Here is a 20,547-nt window from a genome sequence, read left to right as displayed (position 1 = left end):
TCCCAAAGACAGTAAAATAGGCTACATAATGCTTGGGGAACCCCTGCTTATTTGGTTGACAGTGTTAATTGACATTTGGGCGTAAGACCTATTTTCAGTATGCTACAATTGGCTTTTCAAAAATGAAGTCAAACCTCTGCCTCCCTTTGGCCGCGGTCGCTGCCTGGTGTGATAGGATGCTTGGTATTCCACACAGCGGCTCCCACGCCCCCCAGACACACACGTGGGGATCTGCGTCACGCAGTCGCGTGGGAGTGAGAGATGTAGCAAGGGAGGAGCATCCCGACAGTAGAGGAGTTGGGTGGAACGAATAGTTAGCAGGTCCTGTATACTAAACCTCTATTTCGCGTACTCATAATTTGTTTTCTCGCCGTGAGAGAACGGAGTAGTGAAGAACGGAACGAGAGGTTGGATGAGCGGTGCGAAGAGTTCTGCAGGTAGGCTATAGAGAGCTCACAGTGGATGTTTTCTTTCCTTTTCTAGCAGGGGTAAACTTGAGACGCATCCATAGACGATCTTGGTTGGATTTTAATAGGCTAACTAATGTTGTAGACATGAAATGGCATTACCAATATCATAAAGAAGAGACTGGGAGTGATACAACTATTTGTTGATAAGCCTACCTATTGTTGATGAAGTGCACGTCCATCCTACTGTAAGCGTCATTCATTCTGTTGGCACATAAACTAATTGATACGTTTTGTATGACTTTTGTATGCGGAGAGTAGAGTTGTGAACTGCTGTGCATTTGAGCAACAATGACAAGTAGAAGCGGGACGGGGTTTTTAGGCTAGTCTATGAGTGGGAAACTCAAACCCATTATTCCCGGGCGCAGGGACACAGCCGGTGGGCGTCTACACTACCCCAATGTGCTGTCACTACTCAAAACATTTGAGAAATATGAAGAAACCTGTTGCACTTAATCTGAGTACAGTTAATTAAAGTGATTTTGTTGTCATTACTAAAACCGAAAAAGTTGGGCAGGAATGGACAACTCCAGTCCTTGGGGCAGTAGTGATATCACAGTCCCCCCCCACACACACAGCTGAAGAGTCTATTGATGCACCTGTGCGTCAATCTAATTAACATTTAAAAAAATCCCCATCAAAATCCGCCAGTTTGAACTAGAGAGATCCGGGTTTTTTTGTTGCATGGGCTGCATCTCAATCCACCACATCCGCCTTGTCGGCCTTCGGCATCTGCAGTGGAAAGTGGCAGAGCTACAGCACTGTTTGACAGACTAGGAGACATCCAGAAAACCGGTCTTATCAGGAAAACATCTGGAGGGTCTGAACCATTTGGGTTACAAACTAATATGACCCCACTATGTACTGTAAAACATTTTGATTCGGGTGGTTAGTAAACTATACTTGAAAATACAATTATTTTGACTTTTACATTTTTTGTTGTCATCTTTACTTGAATATAATTACGACTTTACTGTATGTCACTTTGCAAAACCAACCTGAAATTAAAAAAAATTAATTCAACATAAGATAAATGTATAATTTAAACAAGTATTTGTGTGTAAAAACAATTACAAGGAAAATTGTGTTTAACTTACTAAATTTTCATAATATTGCCTTTCAACTGAACTTTACCATACTTTTACACAATGTTGTATGCATGTTTGAAGAACGAAAAGCACATTTCTATATTAATATCAAACTATTTGCTATGCTAGGACATGCAATGGATCATGATGAATGGATATCAAAACTTGTCAGGCAAATTGACGTTCAATGATGAGACCACCCGTTCTCACCATTAGCCAGATCATGTCGCCACTCTTGACAGAGGCAAATGCATCAAGCTACAATGCTTGCAGCTTTACCTCCAGTTAGTGTTAGTGGAATGAGCACTGCGCTCAACAATTCCTGCTAAAGTGGATAAAAAAAAGTCAAGAGATGAAATGCATAAATCCTTGTTTAATACTAAAACACGATCATTGAAAGTAACTAATCAGAAAGATTAGCTAGATCTAATGTACAATAACAGTTCTGGATTTGATCAAATTTGGATCTTAGACATTTTTTTAATGCTGGACTTAATACATTAGTGTTTGTGAAAGACTAAAAGTTAAGTATGTAAAAATACATCATGTTGTAAATACTGAAAAAGCTGATGCAAATAGTTGCCTACATGTTTTAAAAGTGGAACTAGCACGATATTTATTTACAGTGTGTAAAGGGAAGAATCTCACAAACATGGGTTTAGTCTGAAGGTAACCTAGTACAGGTTTAACAAATTAATGGAAGTATGGAGGCAGCTTTTTGCCCCCCCAAAAAAGTTGTAAAAAATATGTGTCCAAAAAAAGTGCAGATTTCCTGAGCTTTTAAAAAAATATATCTCCTAGATACAGGACAGACACTTCAAACCCGTTAGTCCTTACGATGAGGTTTTTAAGGACAGACACACAGGACAGACACGATGAGGTTTTTAAGGACAGACACACAGGACAGACACGATGAGGTTTTTAAGGACAGACACACAGGACAGACACGATGAGGTTTTTAAGGACAGACACACAGGACAGACACGATGAGGTTTTTAAGGACAGACACACAGGACAGACACGATGAGGTTTTTAAGGACAGACACACAGGACAGACACGGTGAGGTTTTTGACTGTCTGTTCTTCATTTCTATGGGCTATAGTAGTAATGCCCACGACCCACATGCAATATTTTATCAAACAATTATTTCATATTTTTTCAGATACCAACAGGGGTCCTGAAATTCCAATATCAAATAACTAAACATTCCGTGGTATGACCCCCCCCCCTCGCCCAATTTTGAGAAAGTTTACTGTAAAAGTTTACGTTTACTGTAAAACTTAAATTCATAGCCCAGGCGTTTATTTGCTTAAATCACTGAACACAACAGGCGTTAATTAGAGACAGGCGTCGATATCCTTAATGCATACAGCTTTTGCTAATTTGCAAAGTTAATTGTTTAATTCCAGCATTCACTTCCAGAATTTTTATCAATTTCTTAATTTCCTGCAATAATGTGTTCACACAATGTCATGTTTCTTTTGTCTTCGTATGCCTCTATTAAAAATCATTTTCCTTGACAGGATAATTAATTATTCTCTTTTTTGACTGTGCATTTTCGTCAGTTCTTACTTACGCCACTAGAAGGTGATCAGATGATTTCTAGGGGTCTGTACTCCCGAAATTGTTGATTGTTTTTGTGCTTGCCGGTTACCTCAGCTGTTACCAGCCAATGGCTAGCAGTTTCTTACTGCCAATAATAGAGGATGATTGCCATAATTTGTTCAAATCAAACGATACACCTCATAAACAATTCATGGTAATCTTGTAAACAATTCATTTAGACCGGGTGTTTATTTGCTGAAGTGTATGCCGGTGCCTGGCTATGAAAAGTGGCAGGCGGCTATTTGAGACTCAGTGATTAATTGAAGTTTTACGGTATTTTTTAAAACCTTTGTTTAACTAGGAAAGTCAGTTAAAAACAAATTCTTATTTACAATGACGGCCTAGGAAGTTGTACGGTACGAGGTTAACTGCCTTGTTCAGGGGCAGAACGACAGATTTTTACCTTAGCAGCTCAGGGATTCGATCTAGCAACCTTGCGGTTACTGGCCCAACGCTCTAACCACTAGGCTACCTGCCGCTCCAGCACAGGGTATGCGCACAGCTGTCTCTGTAGTGTCCTGGGTAAGGGTGTGTGTAGGTAGACTAGGTGTGTGTGTCGCTCTAGTGTGCTGGGTTAGGCTGTGTGTAGGTAAGCGAGGTGTAAAGCTTGCTCCACCATGTCTGACTTTGGACGGGGGGAAAAGGAAGCCCATGCAGCACCTGTCTGTCTGGATCAGGGTGACTCACAGACAGGGAGAGAAGGGCAAGGAGGGAGAGGAAGGGGAGATGGAGGGGTGAGAAGGAGAGAGAGGCGAGAAGGAGAGAGAGGCAGGGGTGAGAAGGAGAGAGAGGCAGGGGTGAGAAGGAGAGAGAGGCAGGGGTGAGAAGGAGAGAGAGGCAGGGGTGAGAAGGAGAGAGAGGCATGGGCGAGAAGGAGAGAGGGGCGAGAAGGAGAGAGAGGCAGGGGCAAGAAGGAGAGAGGTGCGAGAAGGAGAGAGGCAGGGGTGAGAAGGAGAGAGAGGCAGGGGTGAGAAGGAGAGAGAGGCAGGGGCGAGAAGGAGAGAGGGGCGAGAAGGAGAGAGAGGCAGGGGCGAGAAGGAGAGACGGAAAGGAGAGAAGGAGGGGAGAGAGGGAGGTGGGGGAGAGGAGTGTGAGGAGAGAGGGAGAGGATATGTGGGATAGTAAGTGACTGAGAGAAAGAAGATAACAGAGAGACACTGACATTACCACCATGCTAGCTGCACTCATCCTCCTCTAGCCTTCTCGCCCTGTCCAATTGTAATAGATCTTTAATTGAGATGTCAACTGACTCCATTTAGGAGTACTGGGCCTCAGCCACAGTGTAGTGGGACTCAGCCACAGAGCAGTGGGCAGAGCAGTGGGACTCAGCCACAGAGCAGTTCGTCACGACAATAGTAGGGATGTTTGAAGCTCAATGCTACATTCAAATCTCCCTACCATGATATCATTCAGATATCCCTACCATGATATCAGTCAAATCTCCCTACCATGATATCATTCAAATCTCCCTACCATGATATCATTCAAATCTCCCTACCATGATATCATTCAAATCTCCCTACCATGATATCATTCAAATCTCCCTACCATGATATCATTCAAATCTCCCTACCATGATATCATTCAGATATCCCTACCATGATATCATTCAAATCTCCATACCATGATATCATTCAAATCTCCCTACCATGATATCAGTCAAATCTCCCTACCATGATATCATTCAAATCTCCCTACCATGATATCATTCAAATCTCACTACCATGATATCATTCAAATCTCACTACCATGATATCATTCAAATCTCCCTACCATGATATCATTCAAATCTCACTACCATGATATCAGTCAAATCTCCCTACCATGATATCATTCAAATCTCCAAATTAATTACTTAAAAATCATACAATGTGATTTTCTGGACTTTTGTTTTAGATTCCGTCTCTCACAGTTGAAGTGTACCTACGATAAAAATTACAGACCTCTACATGCTTTGTAAGTAGGAAAACCTTCACAAGGATCTTTGCTGTTGTTCTGGGATTGATTTGCACTTTTCGCACCAAAGTACGCTCATCTCTAGGAGACAGAACGAGTCTCCTTCCTGAGCGGTATGACTACTGCGTGGTCCCGTGGTGTTTATACTTGTGTACTATTGTTTGTACAGATGAACGTGGTACTTTCAGGCATTTAGAAATTGTTCCCAAGGATGAACCAGACTTGTGGAGCTCTACAATTGTTTTTCTTCTGAGGTTTAGGCTGATTTTCTTTTGATTCTCCCATGATTTCAAGCAAAGAGGCACAGAGTTTGAAGGTAGGCCTTGAAACACATCCACAGGTACACCTCCAATTGACTGAAATTATGTAAATTAGCCTATCAGAAGCTTCTAAAGCCATCACATAATTTTCTGGACTTTTCCAAGCTGTTTAAAGGCACAGTCAACTTAGTGTATGTAAACTTCTGACCCACTGGAATTGTGATATAGTGAATTATAAGTGAAATAATCTGTCTGTAAACAATTGTTGGAAAAATTACTTGTGTCATGCACAAAGTAGATGTCCTAACCAACTTGCCAAAACTATAGTTTGTTAGCAAGAAATTTGTGGAGTGGTTGAAAATGTAGTTTTAATGACTCCAACCTAAGTGTATGTAAACTTCCGACTTCAACTGTAGGTAGCCAGCTAGCTAGCTAAAGTTAGCTAATGTTAGGTTGCTTGTCCAAAGTCCAGCAGCTTGCCTCTCTAGCTAACAACAGTCAGCTGAAAGCTAGCTAGATGTATTTGTTTTGATTAGGAAAGATGCCTGTATCTTAGTGACTATCTCAGTTGCCAGAGAGGAAGGAAACCACTCAGGGATTTCACAATGAAGCCAATGGTGTGTAATGGCTGTAATGGGAGAAAACTGAGGATGGATCAACAACATTGTAGTTACTCCACAATACTAACCTAATTGGTGGCCAATCCAACACAACACATCACTGAGTACCACTCACCATATTTTCAAGCATGGTGGTGGCTGAATTATGCTATGGGTATGCTTGTCATTGGCAAGAACTAGGGAGTTTTTGGGGGATACATCTAAACAGAATAGCGCTAAGCACAGGCAAAATCCTAGAGGAAAACCTGGTTCTGTCTGCTTTCCAACGGACACTGGGAGACAAATTCACCTTTCAGCAGGACAATAACCTTAAACACAAGGCCAAAAATACATTGGAGTTGCTTTCCAAGACAACATTGAATGTTCCTGAGTGGCCTAGTTACAATTTTGACTTAAATCAGCTTGAAAATCTATGGCTAGACTTGAAATTGGCTGTCTAGCAATGATCAACAACCAACTTGACAGAGCTTGAAGAATTAAAAAAAAGTTTAACTTCTTATGGCTGCAGGGGCAGTATTGAGTAGCTTGGACGAAAAGGTGCCCAGAGGTGCCCAGAGTAAACTGCCTGCTCCTCAGTCCCAGTTGCTAGTATATGCATATTAATATTGGTATTGGACAGAAAACACTCTGACATTTCTAAAACTGTTTGAATGATGTCTGTGAGTATAACAGAACTCATATGGCAGGCAAAAACCTGAGAAAAAAATCCAACCAGGAAGTGGGAAATCTGAGGTCTGTAGGTTTTCAACTCATCGCCTATCGAATACACAGTGGGATATGGGTCAGTTTGCACTTCCTACGGCTTCCAATAGATGTCAACAGTCTGTAGAACCTTGTCTGATGCTTCTACTGGGAAGTGGGGCCGAAGGAGACGGGACTGAGTAAGGTCTGCCATGAGCTGACCATGCGCGTTCACATGAGAGGGAGCTCTGTTCCATCGCACTTCTGAAGGCAATGGAATTATCTGTTTGGAACATTATTGAAGATTTATGTTAAAAACATCCTAAAGATTGATTCAATATATCGTTTGACATGTTTCTTCTGACTGTTACGGAACTTTTTGACATTTCGTCTGCTTTTAGTGAACGCGCTTTGTGACTTTGGATTTGTTTACCAAACACGCTAACAAAAGCTATTTGGACATAAATGATGGACATTACCGAACAAAACGAACATTTCTTGTGGGAGTCCTGGGAGTGCATTCCGACGAAGATCAGCAAAGGTAAATGAAGATTTATAATGCTATTTAGGACTTTTGTTGACTCCACAATTTGGCGGGTAACTGTATGGCTTCCTTTTGTGGCTGAACGCTGTTCTCAGATTATTGAATATTGTGCTTTTGCCGTAAAGCTTTTTTGAAATCTGACACAGCGGTTGCATTAAGAACAAGTTTATCTTTAATTCTATGTAAAACATGTATCTTTCATCAAAGTTTATGATGAGTATTTCAGTTATTTGATGTGGCTCTCTGCAATTTCTCCGGATGTTTTGGAGGCATTTCTGAACATGGCGCCAATGTAAACTGAGGTTTTTGGATATAAATATGAACTTTATCGAACAAAACATATATGTATTGTGTAACATGAAGTCCTATGAGTGTCATCTGATGAAGATCATCAAAGGTTAGTGATTAATTTTATCTCTATTTCTGCTTTTTGTGACTCCTGTCTTTGGCTGGAAAAATGGCTGTGTTTTTCTGTGATTTTGCGGTGACCTAACATAATCGTTTCTGGTGCTTTCGCTGTAAAGCCTTTTTGAAATCGGACACTGTGGTGGGATTAACAAGAAGTGTATCTTTAAAATGGTGTAAAATACTTGTATGCTTGAGGAATTTTAATTGTGAGATTTCTGTTGTTTGAATTTGGCGCCCTGCTCTTTCACTGGCTGTTGTCATATCGATCCCGTTAACAGGATTGCAGCCATAAGAAGTAGTGCAAATATTGTACAATCCAGGTATGCAAAGCTCTTAGAGACTTACCCATAAAGACTCACAGCTGTAATCACTGCTAACGGTGATTTTAACATGTATTGACTCAGGGGTGTGAATACTTATGTACATTTGATATTTCTCCATTTCATTTCCAATACATTTGCAAAACCTTCTAAAAGCACGTTTTCACTTTGTGATGATCCATTTTGAATTCAGGCTGTAACACAGCAAAATGTGGAATAAGTCAAGCGGTATGAATACTGGGATTGAGTTGATTTATAATTGCACATTCAGATTGGCTGAAGTGTTTGTGTGTGTGTGTGTGTGTGTGAAATTCTCAGTGCAAAACTCACTCTTTGTGCGCAGATGCAGTGCAATGTAATGTAAATGGGCCATTGTGATAGACAGCAACCTGCCTTGTTGCTCCATTTCACTCCCTACTCCCTGTCACTCTTCTCACTGGCCATGTTGGGTAGCTCGCTAGAAACTGTACTGGGGACAGGGAGTGGGGGAAGAATTCACACATATACACACACACACAATGGTTGACTCCATGCTGAGAGAGACTACTAGAATCTGAAGTAAAATGTTTACTCTTTGCTGATGATCTGGTGCTTCTGTCCCCAACCAAGGAGGGCCCACAGTAGCAATTAGATCATCTGCACAGATTCTGTCAGACCTGGGCCCTGACAGTAAATGTCAGTAAGACAAAAATAATGGTGTTCCAAAAAAGGTCCAGTTGCCAGGACCACAAATACAAATTCCAACTAGACACCGTTGCCCTAGAGCACGCAAAAAAAAACGATACATACCTCGGCCTTAACATAAGTGCCACAGGTTACTTCCACAAAGCTGTGAGAGGTAGAGAGAGAGAGAGGAACATGTTTTAAAGAGCATAAACCTTCCAATAGTGAACAGGATAACATTATCTTGATCTACCTAATGCCTAAAGGATGTAAAGAGAGAGCGAGCAGCTACGCGTGCTGAAGAGTATGTATGGTGTGTAGCTCTCCCTGATCTCCAGCAGTGTGGCAGGCTGCGATGGGTTCAGAGCTGCCTCTCTGTGACTGCATGCTCCACTGCTTCACCTTCTCTATTCCTCTCATCTACAGTACATATTAGAAGTGTATACATCTGGTATATTTTTGCTGTGTTTTTTATATTCATAGATTATTCATGATTTATTTATTGTTCAGGTCTTTCACGGCTGAACTCTACTTTGTATTTCTGGAGTTTGAATATGAACAATTTATTTGTATATATGCATTTGGCTGGTTTTAGTATTTCATAGTGGTTTTCACAGTGTTAAGACTGTTAAAGTATATGGCATTACTGTGTGTGTGTGTTCTGTCAGGGATGTTGGCAGTATTGAAACTAAGTTGTCAGTGTGTTCTGTCAGGGATGGCGGCAGCATTGAAACTAAGTTGTCAGTGTGTTCTGTCAGGGATGGCGGCAGCATTGAAACTAAGTTGTCAGTGTGTTCTGTCAGGGATGTTGGCGGTGTTACCCAGGACCCTTGGGGAGCTCCAGCTCTACAGGATCCTCCAGAGGGCCAACCTGCTGTCTTACTACGGGGCCTTCATCCAGCAGGGTGGCGACGACGTGCAGCAGCTGTGTGAGGCGGCCGAGGAGGAGTTCCTAGAGATCATGGCCCTGGTGGGCATGGCTAGCAAGCCCCTCCATGTTAGGAGGCTCCAGAAGGTTCTTCGAGACTGGGTCACCAACCCGGCCCTGTTCAACCAGCCCCTGGCCTCTCTCCCTGTCTGCAGCATCCCCATCTACAAGCTGGAAGCTAACGGTAATTCTAACGCTAGCGCCCACGTCACGGTGCCCACGCTGCTGGTGGAGGAATGTGTGGGGGAGCCCATGAGGGGTGCGGCGGCGTCAGGGGTGGGGGGCGAGGGACGAGGATGTTCGGCCTCTGGGTCTCCAGTGCAGAGTGGCAGCGAACCTCGTTTCTGGGGCTCCTTGTCCTCTCATGGCGGCGGGGGAGCGGAGAGCGAGCAAAGCCTGTCCCCTGCAGAGTTGACCCTGGGTCTGGGTTCTCCCTCGCCGTCGTCCCCCCGCGGCGAGGAGGTACTAGATGCCGCAGCGTTGAGGTCGCTGGCAGAGTGCGTGGAGCGGCTGGCCCAGGCGCTGCCCCGGAGCGACCCGTCCGAGGTGAAGGAGGGGCTCCGGGGCAACAAGAAGCTGTCCAAGGTGATCTGCCACATCCTGGACATGGAGGAGGAGGACCCGAGGAGGGCAGAAGAGATACGCAAGTACAGCGCCATCTATGGACGCTTTGACTCCAAGAGGAAGGACGGCAAGCACTTCACGCTTCACGAGGTAGATGGGGAAAGAGGGTGTGTGTGCATGTGTATGTTTGTGTCTGTTTGTCTGTGTGTGGCATCAGTGTGCAAAAAAAGTATAACATTTTCAGATATTTGGGAACTTGATTGTTGTTATTCAACTTTCAAGAAATTGAGAAATCGTTATAACAATGACCCTCCAACTCCTCTCCTCCCCCTCTCTTCCCCTCCCCTCCTCTCCTCTCCTCCTCCCCCTTCTCTGTGTCTAGCTGACAGTGAATGAGGCAGCAGCTCAGTTGTGTATGAAGGAGGTGTCCCTGCTGACCAGGAGAGAGGAGTTGTTTGGTCTGGCTAGACAGGTCTCTCGGGAGGTCACCTACAAGTACACCTACAGGACTAGCAAGTGAGAACACACACACACACACACACACACACACACACTGAAAGCAGTGTGATTTCGTAAGCAGTCCAAGCATCAGGAGGATGAACGGAAATACTTTCATGTGTATAAAGGGTGTAATCCTCCTAATGGGTCATAAAAAGAAAACATATATATATATACAGTTGAAGTCAGAAGTTTACATACACTTAGGTTAGAGTCATTCTTGTTAACAAACTATAGTTTTGGCAAGTCGGTTAGGACATCTACTTTGTGCATGACACAAGTAATTTTTCATTTCTGTTTTTTAAAGACAGATTATTTCACTTATAATTCACTGTATCACAATTCCAGTGGGTCAGAAGTTTACATACATTATGTTGACTGTGCCTTTAAACAGCTTAGAAAATTCCAGAAAAGTATGTGATGGCTTTAGAAGCTTCTGATAGGCTAATTGACACCATTTGAGTCAATTGGAGGTGGACCTGTGGATGTATTTCAAGGCCTACCTTCAAACTCAGTGCCTCTTTGCTTGACATCATGGGAAAATCAAAAGAAATCAGCCAAGACCTCAGAAAAAAATAGTAGACCTCCACAATTCTGGTTCATCCTTGGGAGCAATTTCCAAATGCATGAAGGTATCACGTTCATCTGTACAAACAATAGTACACAAGTATAAACACCATGGGACCACGCAGCCGTCATACCGCTCAGGAAGGAGACGCGTTCTGTCTCCTAGAGATTAACGTACTTTGGTGCGAAAAGTGCAAATCAATCCCAGAACAACAGCAAAGGACCTTGTGAAGATGTTGGAGGAAACAGGCACAAAAGTATCTATATCCACAGTAAAACAAGTCCTATATCGACATAACCTGAAAGGCCGCTCAGCAAGGAAGAAGCCACTGCTCCAAAACCGCCATAAAAAAGCCAGACTACGGTTTGCAACTGCACATGGGGACTAAGTTTGTACTTTTTGGAGAAATGTCCTCTGGACTGATGAAACAAAAATAGCGCTGTATGGCCATAATGACCATCGTTATGTTTGGAGGAAAAAGGGGGAGGCTTTCAAGCCGAAGAACACCATCCCAACCGTGAAGCACGGTGGTGGCAGCATCATGTTGTGGTGCTTTTCTGCAGGAGGTATTGGTGCACTTCACAAAATAGAGGCCTCATGAGGGAGGAAATTATGTGGATATATTGCAACATAAGCAACATCTCAAAACATCAGTCAGGAAGTTAAAGCTTGGTCGCAAATGGGTCTTCCAAATGGACAATAACCCCAAGCATACTTCCAAAGTTGCAGAGGACAACAAAGTCTAGGTATTGGAGTGGCCAGCACAAAGCCCTGACCTCAATCCTATAGAAAATGTGTGGGCAGAACTGAAAAAGCGTGTACGAGCAAGGAGGCCTACAAACCTGACTCAGTTACACCAGCTCTGTCAGGAGGAATGGTCCAAAACTCACCCAACTTATTGTGGGAAGCTTGTGGAAGGCTACCCCAAACGTTTGACCCAAGTTAAACAATTTAAAGGCAATGCTACCAAATACTAATTGAGTGTATGTAAACTTGTGACCCACTGGTAATGTGATGAAAGAAATAAAAGCTGAAATAAATCATTCTCTCTACTATTATTCTGACATTTCACATTCTTAAAAGAAAGTGGTGATCCTAACTGACCTAAGACAGGTACTAGGATTAAATGTCAGGAATTGAGTTTAAATATATTTGGCTAAGGTGTATGTAAACTTCCGACTTCAACTGTAATATATATATATATATAAGAGAGGATTAGAAATTATGCGAGTAATGTTATTTGATACTCTAATTCTATATTCTAATTTCATAGCTGATCAATCCCTGATCAAATAGTTTTATTTGACAGCATTGCCTTCTCATGACTGGCCCATGAGAATAAAGTTGAAGTAGAAAATATCACATGAGTTATTGAGTATAAAGTCTCATGCTCCATCTTGGAAGTTGCCAGCTTGCTTGTGCCAGCCACTCCCCCTTTACTCCTTCTTGATGACAGAGGTTTTAATCAGACATGCAGGTGCTTCCTGGCTGGCAACCACAACGACGGAAAATTCCACCCAGCGCCTTGTCTTTCTCACTTCTTCTCGTCATGACGTTGTTGCATGTTGATTCATAAATAATTATTTTTATGGGACGGACGTTGTCCCCACTTCCACCCTCCTTTTGGCTTAGTTGATGTAACCTGAATGTTTCAAGTATTAAAAATTAATCACTGTTTTCGATTTCGGTTTAGATTTTATATTAAATAACAGGAAATGCACTATATCATTAAATGCACTATGCATTATGTGGGTTAAATACTGTGACAAAACAGAATAAAACAATTCATAGAAGTCCCATGATTGTAGTGACTGTCCATTAGTGCTTATCACTTATTAACCATCATTTATTCAAATCAAATTTTATTTGTCACATGCGCCGAATACAACAGGTGTACACCTTACTGTGAAGCCCTTAACCAACAATGCAGTTTTAAGAAAAATAAGAATTAATACATATATAATAATAAAATGAAGTAACACAATAAAATAACGAGGCTATATACAGGGCTATTCACATTACTTTAATAAAGTATTTCAGTTGTTGTTTATATTACATTAGTTTTATTTAATGACTTTATTATTTCATTCCACGTCATCTCATGTCTATAGAGCTGCTGCCTACGCTGTCTGACAAAATCCCTATTATGTAGTTCTTCAAAGTAAATACGTCATACTATTATGACTGCTGAATACCAACTGTCAATCACTTAGATTGTGTATTTCCAGTTAGAGATACCTCGCAGAGCAACTGCTCTCTATCCCTCTCGATTGCACATTATTCTCCTCTCTCTCTCCGTCTTCCCCACACTAACTTAATGTAGTAGGTGTAAAAGAAACACAGACTGGACAAGTAGGCGCGCAATGGATTATGGTCATTATTAGGGATGCACAATATATCGGTGAACATATCGGAATCGGACGATATTAGCTAAAAATGCCAACATTAGTATTGGCCCGATGTCTAGTTTAACGCCGATGTTAAAAACCGATGTCAAAGCTACCGTGCTTACCTATATAACGTAGTTACATGACGTAATGACGCCATGTAAAATGTTGCGCTACACGTGCAACACAGCATTCCTAACCTAGCCCACAATTTCTGCTGTGTGGATCGAGCAGTCAACAAGTCGAGCAGTCATTTGAAAGAGTAAGAACATTTCAGCGAGACAACTCAAAAGTGAAATCCATTAAAGCCAAGATAATGGAATTCATTGCCCTTGACAATCAACTGTTCTCTGTCGTGGGTGATGTTGGCTTTCGCCGACTGGTCGAGCACCCGTTAACACTACCAAGTGCGCTATTTTTCAGATGTTGCCCTACCGGAGTTAACACAGTAATAGCGTCACTGCTATTAGCTTCACGACATACATACTATGGGACACCGTTTGGGTCTTTGCCTGTCAAAAAAAGAGTAGCACTGTCAAAGCTGTACAAAAAGTCTGCAAACAAGCAAACACTGAACGATGTGTTTACAATACCGCGTTGGTAATAAAGCATCCTTTGTTTGACCGCAACTTCTGGGGTAGCTAGCTTTAGCTTGGTACCTAGCTAGCACCAATACAACCAGCCTGAAAACAATGACCAGTAGAAACTGCAGTCATTTTCATTATTCTTAGCAATGATTTAGGAATCCTTGTGAGTAAGTATTAGCTAGGTTGCCACTTGTTGTTCGCCTATTGAAATTGAACTTCAGGTCATGAAAGTAAATAGCTAGTCAACTACTTAACCCTGTTGCCCAAAGCTAAGGTCATCTGGCTGTTGTGAAGCTAGCCACAATAAGGATTAGGCACAATAGTGGAATTTCTGGTTTGCCTTCAAAATAAAAGTATGTCATTGACAGTGACACAAATGAATACAAATAGTATAATTATGCCATACTTTTATTTTGAAGGCTAACCGCAAAGTCCACTATTGTGACTAATCCTTATTGTGGCAAACTTCACATAGATGGGTCCGACCACCATTAATCAAATGAGAACTGTCGTATAAATTAAGGTTATTTTAGATGATGACACCTAGCTAGATAGTTAGCTAGCTAACTATAGCTACTGAAACAGATTATGTTGTTATGCTATATTTTAGGGAAAGAACATTGTTTGCATCCATGAGCTAGCTAGCTTTTTTTTAATGACCAGCACTGTAGGTGCGCAAGACAACTTTACCTGCATCATAGCATACGTATCGATGAATCGTTGTAACATATGAAATACGAGTGATAGTGTAATAACTACGTAAAAACTGTACAAACGCGTTAAATTGTTATGTGACATGGAGTCATATTCAGGTCCTGATTGAGTGGCAACCACGACGACGGAAAATTCCACCCAGCGCCGTGTGTCTTTCTCACTTCTTAGTGTTATTTGACATGTATCTTTTTTGACACACAAAACCCAAACGACGTTCCATAGCAAAGACCCAAACGACGTTCCATAGCAAAGACCCAAACGACGTTCCATAGCAAAGACCCAAACGACGTTCCATAGCAAAGACCCAAACGACGTTCCATAGCAAAGACCCAAACGACGTTCCATAACAAAGACCCAAACGACGTTCCATAACAAAGACCCAAACGACGTTCCATAGCAAAGACCCAAACGACGTTCCATAGCAAAGACCCAAACGACGTTCCATAGCAAAGACCCAAACGACGTTCCATAGCAAAGACCCAAACGACGTTCCATAGCAAAGACCCAAACGGCGTTCCATAGCAAAGACCCAAACGGCGTTCCATAGCAAAGACCCAAACGGCGTTCCATAGCAAAGACCCAAACGGCGTTCCATAGCAAAGACCCAAGCGGCGTTCCATAGCAACGACCCAAGCGGCGTTCCATAGCAACGACCCAAGCGGCGTTCCATAGCAACGACCCAAGCGGCGTTCCATAGCAACGACCCAAGCGGCGTTCCATAGCAACGACCCAAGCGGCGTTCCATAGCAACGACCCAAGCGGCGTTCCATAGCAACGACCCAAGCGGCGTTCCATAGCAACGACCCAAGCGGCGTTCCATAGCAACGACCCAAGCGGCGTTCCATAGCAACGACCCAAACGGCGTTCCATAGCAAAGACCCAAACGGCGTTCCATAGAAATCCTGGTTGAGAATGAAACGACTGAAGAAATTAACAACGAAACAGCACAGCAAGTAAGTGAAAGAAATAGGTTTTGATTATGTTTTACTGGTAATGGGGACATACGTAAATACCAACAAAATAACTTTTTGCTGTGTGTGTAACCTTTTATTTAACTAGGCACGTCAGTTAAGAACAAATTCTTATTTACAATGACGGCCAAACCCGGACAAAGCTGGGCCAGTTGTGCGCTGCCCTAAGGGACTCCCAATCACTGCCGGATGTGATAGAGCCAGGATTCGAACCAGGGACTGTAGTGAGGCCTCTTGCACTGAGATGCAGTGCCTTAGACCGCTGCGTCCATGTGTGTGTGTTAACTATTTAATTGTACTAGAATGCTTAAAAGGCCGCTAAAATTTTAAATATCGGTTATCGGTATTGGCCAAAAATTTCACAACGGTGCATCACTAGTCATTGTAGTCAATTGCCACGTTTTCTGCACTAAACTACAGTATGTATGTAGAATATTGACCTGTTGCGAACTACAACTCCCTACTACATTGCACAGTTCGGGCTTGGTCTGATTTATCTCTAGAAAAGCTGAGCATTCTGTGCATTGAGCTTCCAAATTGTTTAAATAAAATGGAGTTCTAATAATTTAACCAACATTGGTCAATTAGTTGTTTAAAAAAAACTAAAAATAACTGACATTTCGGTTAATCGGATTAAATGGGCATGTTTGTATAGTGAAATCTGTACATTTGTTTTTGAAGTGGGCTTCATGGCAAGAAAGGGAAAGGGGGGATACCTAGTCAGTTGTACAACTGAATGCATTCAACTGAAATGTGTCTTCTTGCATTTAACCCTACCCCTCTGAATCAGAGAGGTGCGTGGTGCTGCCTTAATTGATGTCCACGTCATGGGCGTCTGGGGAGCAGTGGTTGTTGGGGGTTAACTGCCTTGCTCAAGGGCGGAACTGCACATTTTTCCACCTTGCCGGTATTGCGTCATTGGTGTTGCACCATAAATTAAAGGGAAATAAATCAGCATTTGACAATATTTTACAGGAGTTTTCATATGTACCTTTTTTCCTTTAGGCATTATAGATCCTTTAGGGATTACAGATCCTTTAGGGATTATAGATCCTTTAGGGATTACAGATCCTTTATACATTATAGATCCTTTAGGGATTATAGATCCTTTAGGCATTATAGATCCTTTAGGGATTATAGATCCTTTAGGCATTATAGTTCCTTTAGGGATTATAGATCCTTTAGGCATTATAGATCCTTTAGGGATTACAGATCCTTTAGGGATTATAGATCCTTTAGGGATTACAGATCCTTTAGGCATTATAGTTCCTTTAGGCATTATAGTTCCTTTAGGGATTACATATCCTTTAGGGATTACATATCCTTTAGGGATTACATATCCTTTAGGGATTACAGATCCTTTAGGGATTATAGATCCTTTAGGCATTATAGATCCTTTAGGGATTCTAGATCCTTTATACATTATAGATCCTTTAGGGATTACAGATCCTTTAGGCATTATAGTTCCTTTAAGGATTATAGATCCTTTAGGGATTACAGATCCTTTAGGGATTATAGATCCTTTAGGGATTACAGATCCTTTAGGAATTACAGATCCTTTAGGGATTACAGATCCTTTAGGCATTACAGATCCTTTAGGCATTATAGTTCCTTAAGGGATTACAGATCCTTTAGGGATTACAGATCCTTTAGGGATTACAGATCCTTTAGGCATTATAGATCCTTTAGGCATTATAGATCCTTTAGGCATTACAGATCCTTTAGGGATTACAGATCCTTTAGGGATTACAGATCCTTTAGGCATTATAGATCCTTTAGGCATTATATATCCTTTAGACATTATAGATCCTTCAGGCATTATAGATCCTTTAGGCATTATAGTTCCTTTAGGCATTACATATCCTTTAGGCATTATAGATCCTTTAGGCATTATAGATCCTTTAGGCATTACAGATCCTTTAGGCATTATAGCTCCTTTAGGGATTACAGCTCCTTTAGGGATTACAGCTCCTTTAGGGATTACAGATCCTTTAGGGATTACAGATCCTTTAGGCATTACAGATCCTTTAGGCATTACAGATCCTTTAGGCATTACAGATCCTTTAGGCATTATAGATCCTTTAGGGATTACAGATCCTTTAGGCATTACAGATCCTTTAGGCATTATAGATCCTTTAGGCATTATAGATCCTTAAGGGATTACAGATCCTTTAGGCATTACAGATCCTTTAGGCATTACAGATCCTTTAGGCATTATAGATCCTTTAGGGATTACAGATCCTTTAGGCATTACAGATCCTTTAGGGATTACAGATCCTTTAGGCATTACAGATCCTTTAGGCATTACAGATCCTTTAGAGATTACAGATCCTTTAGGCATTACAGATCCTTTAGGCATTACAGATCCTTTAGAGATTATAGATCAAGATAATGTTATCCTGTTCACTATTAGAACGTTTATGCTCTTTAAAATGTTCCTCTCTCTCTCTGGTCTCTCTCTCTCTGTCTCTCCCTCTCTCTCTCTGGTCTCGCTCTCTCTCTTTCTGGTCTCGCTCTCTCTCTCTTTCTGGTCTCTGTCTCTCCCTCTCTCTCTCTGGTCTCTCTCTCTCTTTCTTTCTGGTCTCTGTCTCTCCCTCTCTCTCTCTGGTCTCTCTCTCTCTTTCTTTCTGGTCTCTGTCTCTCTCTCTCTGGTCTCTCTTTCTTTCTGGTCTCTGTCTCTCCCTCTCTCTCTCTGGTCTCTCTCCCCCCTATCTCTCTATGGTCTCTCTCTCTCTCTCTCTCCCTGGTCTCTCTCTCTCACTCTCTCTGGTCTCTCTCTCTCTCTCTCACTCTCAATCTCCTGTAGGTCTCGATGTTGTGACAGAGATGATCCTTCTCCCAAGATGATCAAAACAGAGGTGAGCTCATCTCTTTCCTCTCACACCGCATGTTCTGATGAGCACAGCGTTTGGCTATATATCATTTAAAGCTCATTCCTATATCCTCAGTTTCCTAACACCTTGTGTGTTCATATATTAAAAAGGGTTAATCCATTAACAATCTGATTCCCACAGACAGACAGACAGACAGACAGACAGACAGACAGACAGACAGACAGACAGACAGACAGACAGACAGACAGACAGACAGACAGACAGACAGGCAGACAGGCAGACAGACAGACAGACAGTGCATGGTTCTGGCTGGGTGTGTTCAGCACCTTAATGTTTACTCAGCTGCCTGTCAGCCGGCTTGGCTGTGTGGGCGGGGCTCGAATGAGAGGGGGCGTGTCCCTCAAGACTACTGGGTGTCATAATGTAAGTGAACGCTCAAAGTTCACCTCAATAAAAACTTTCTCTGTCGAATCAGGTCACCTCCTCCGCACCTTAAGTCACGCCCTAAGAATCCACATTGAGCAACTGACACACCTCCTTGCATTCCCTCCTTGTCTTTAGAAGTGCGTCAGACGCTGCGTAGTAGGGCCTTGTCTGTCAGTGTGTCAATGCCTCTATATTTCCATTCCTCACAGTGTAGTGCAGCTGTTGAGTAAAGAGTTTCCCCAGAAACTCCCCTGAATTGTTCTGAGCTGTTGAGTAAAGAGTGTCTTTGTGTAGTGAGCTGTGTGAGATTGTGGCAGCTGTTCATTCATCTCTCTCCAGTGGTTTGTTTGATGGCGGTCCAAACCTCTGATGTGAGTGATCATACTCCACGCCTCCACAGTACAGGGGTGGGACCAGCTAGGCAGCAGACACACTCCCCCAGCTCCTTCCCCCTGTTTCTCAATCCTTTGGGCCAGTCACATTGCAGAACTTTGTAGAACACATATACAGAGTTATTTGTTTGAAGGGGAAAGGGGGGATACCTAGTCAGTTGTACAACTGAACGCCTTCAACTGAAATGTGTCTTCCTGCATGTAACCCAAAAACTTAAATTAGGCTGTAATGATCTCCAAAACGCATGAGGTCATCACATCCACATCTTCGGCGCCCTGGGAACAGAATTAATGTTTTGGAGTGGATTCTTTTCATATAAAAGATGTTTTCTGGAAGGTATTGGACTCTACTGAAGAAACTTATGATCTTCATTAAACCCAGTTTGTTACATACATGACACAGTTTTCTTATAACAACCTTTGAAGTTGTTTTCATTTTGAGGCACTTTTCTCTTTGCTAAAGGGCCAATTGTTCACACAACCTGCTGGTTTTCTTTTGACTGTAGAAGTTTGACATATTTACCACAACAAAGGACTTAATGACAGAGTTCTAAAAATGAATCCCCACCCACCTGCCTTTCCCCTGCTGTTTCAGTCGTCGCCATACCACACCTACACACTGCTGTCACCCTCTCATTAAGGGCCAGTCACCCTTTCCCCTGCTGTTTCAGTCGTCACCATACCACACAGACACACTGCTGCCACCCTCCCATTAAGGGCCAGGCACCCTTTCCCCTGCTGTTTCAGTCGTCACCATACCACACAGACACACTGCTGCCACCCTCCCATTAAGGGCCAGGCACCCTTTCCCCTGCTGTTTCAGTCGTCACCATACCACACATACACTGCTGCCACCCTCCCATTAAGGGCCAGGCACCCTTTCCCCTGCTGTTTCAGTCGTCACCATACCACATATACACACTGCTGCCACCCTCCCATTAAGGGCCAGGCACCCTTTCCCCTGCTGTTTCAGTCGTCACCATACCACATATACACACTGCTGACACCCTCCCATTAAGGGCCAGGCACCCTTTCCCCTGCTGTTTCAGTCGTCACCATACCACA

At 42.5% G+C, this 20,547-nt stretch overlaps 1 protein-coding gene across 2 annotated transcripts in view; it reads left to right on the top strand.

Annotated features, from left to right (window-relative positions):
• The first annotated feature begins 264 nt into the window (after positions 1-264).
• The window catches only part of LOC139546299 (NGFI-A-binding protein 1-like), a 40,043-nt gene continuing 19,760 nt past the window's right edge, over positions 265-20,547 (top strand). For both annotated transcript variants that reach the window (XM_071354504.1, XM_071354503.1), the window contains exons 1-4: positions 265-437; positions 9,417-10,255; positions 10,488-10,621; positions 18,637-18,688. In XM_071354504.1, coding sequence (XP_071210605.1) covers positions 413-437; positions 9,417-10,255; positions 10,488-10,621; positions 18,637-18,688 — 1,050 coding nt within the window. In that variant the 5' untranslated portion in view covers positions 265-412. The remainder of the gene's footprint in view (positions 438-9,416; positions 10,256-10,487; positions 10,622-18,636; positions 18,689-20,547) is intronic.

Source organism: Salvelinus alpinus, chromosome 20, assembly GCF_045679555.1.
Source record: "Salvelinus alpinus chromosome 20, SLU_Salpinus.1, whole genome shotgun sequence".
Lineage (NCBI taxonomy): Eukaryota > Metazoa > Chordata > Actinopteri > Salmoniformes > Salmonidae > Salvelinus > Salvelinus alpinus.
The sequence above is the reverse complement of the archived record's forward strand: the minus strand, read 5'-3'. Positions and strand labels throughout refer to the sequence as shown.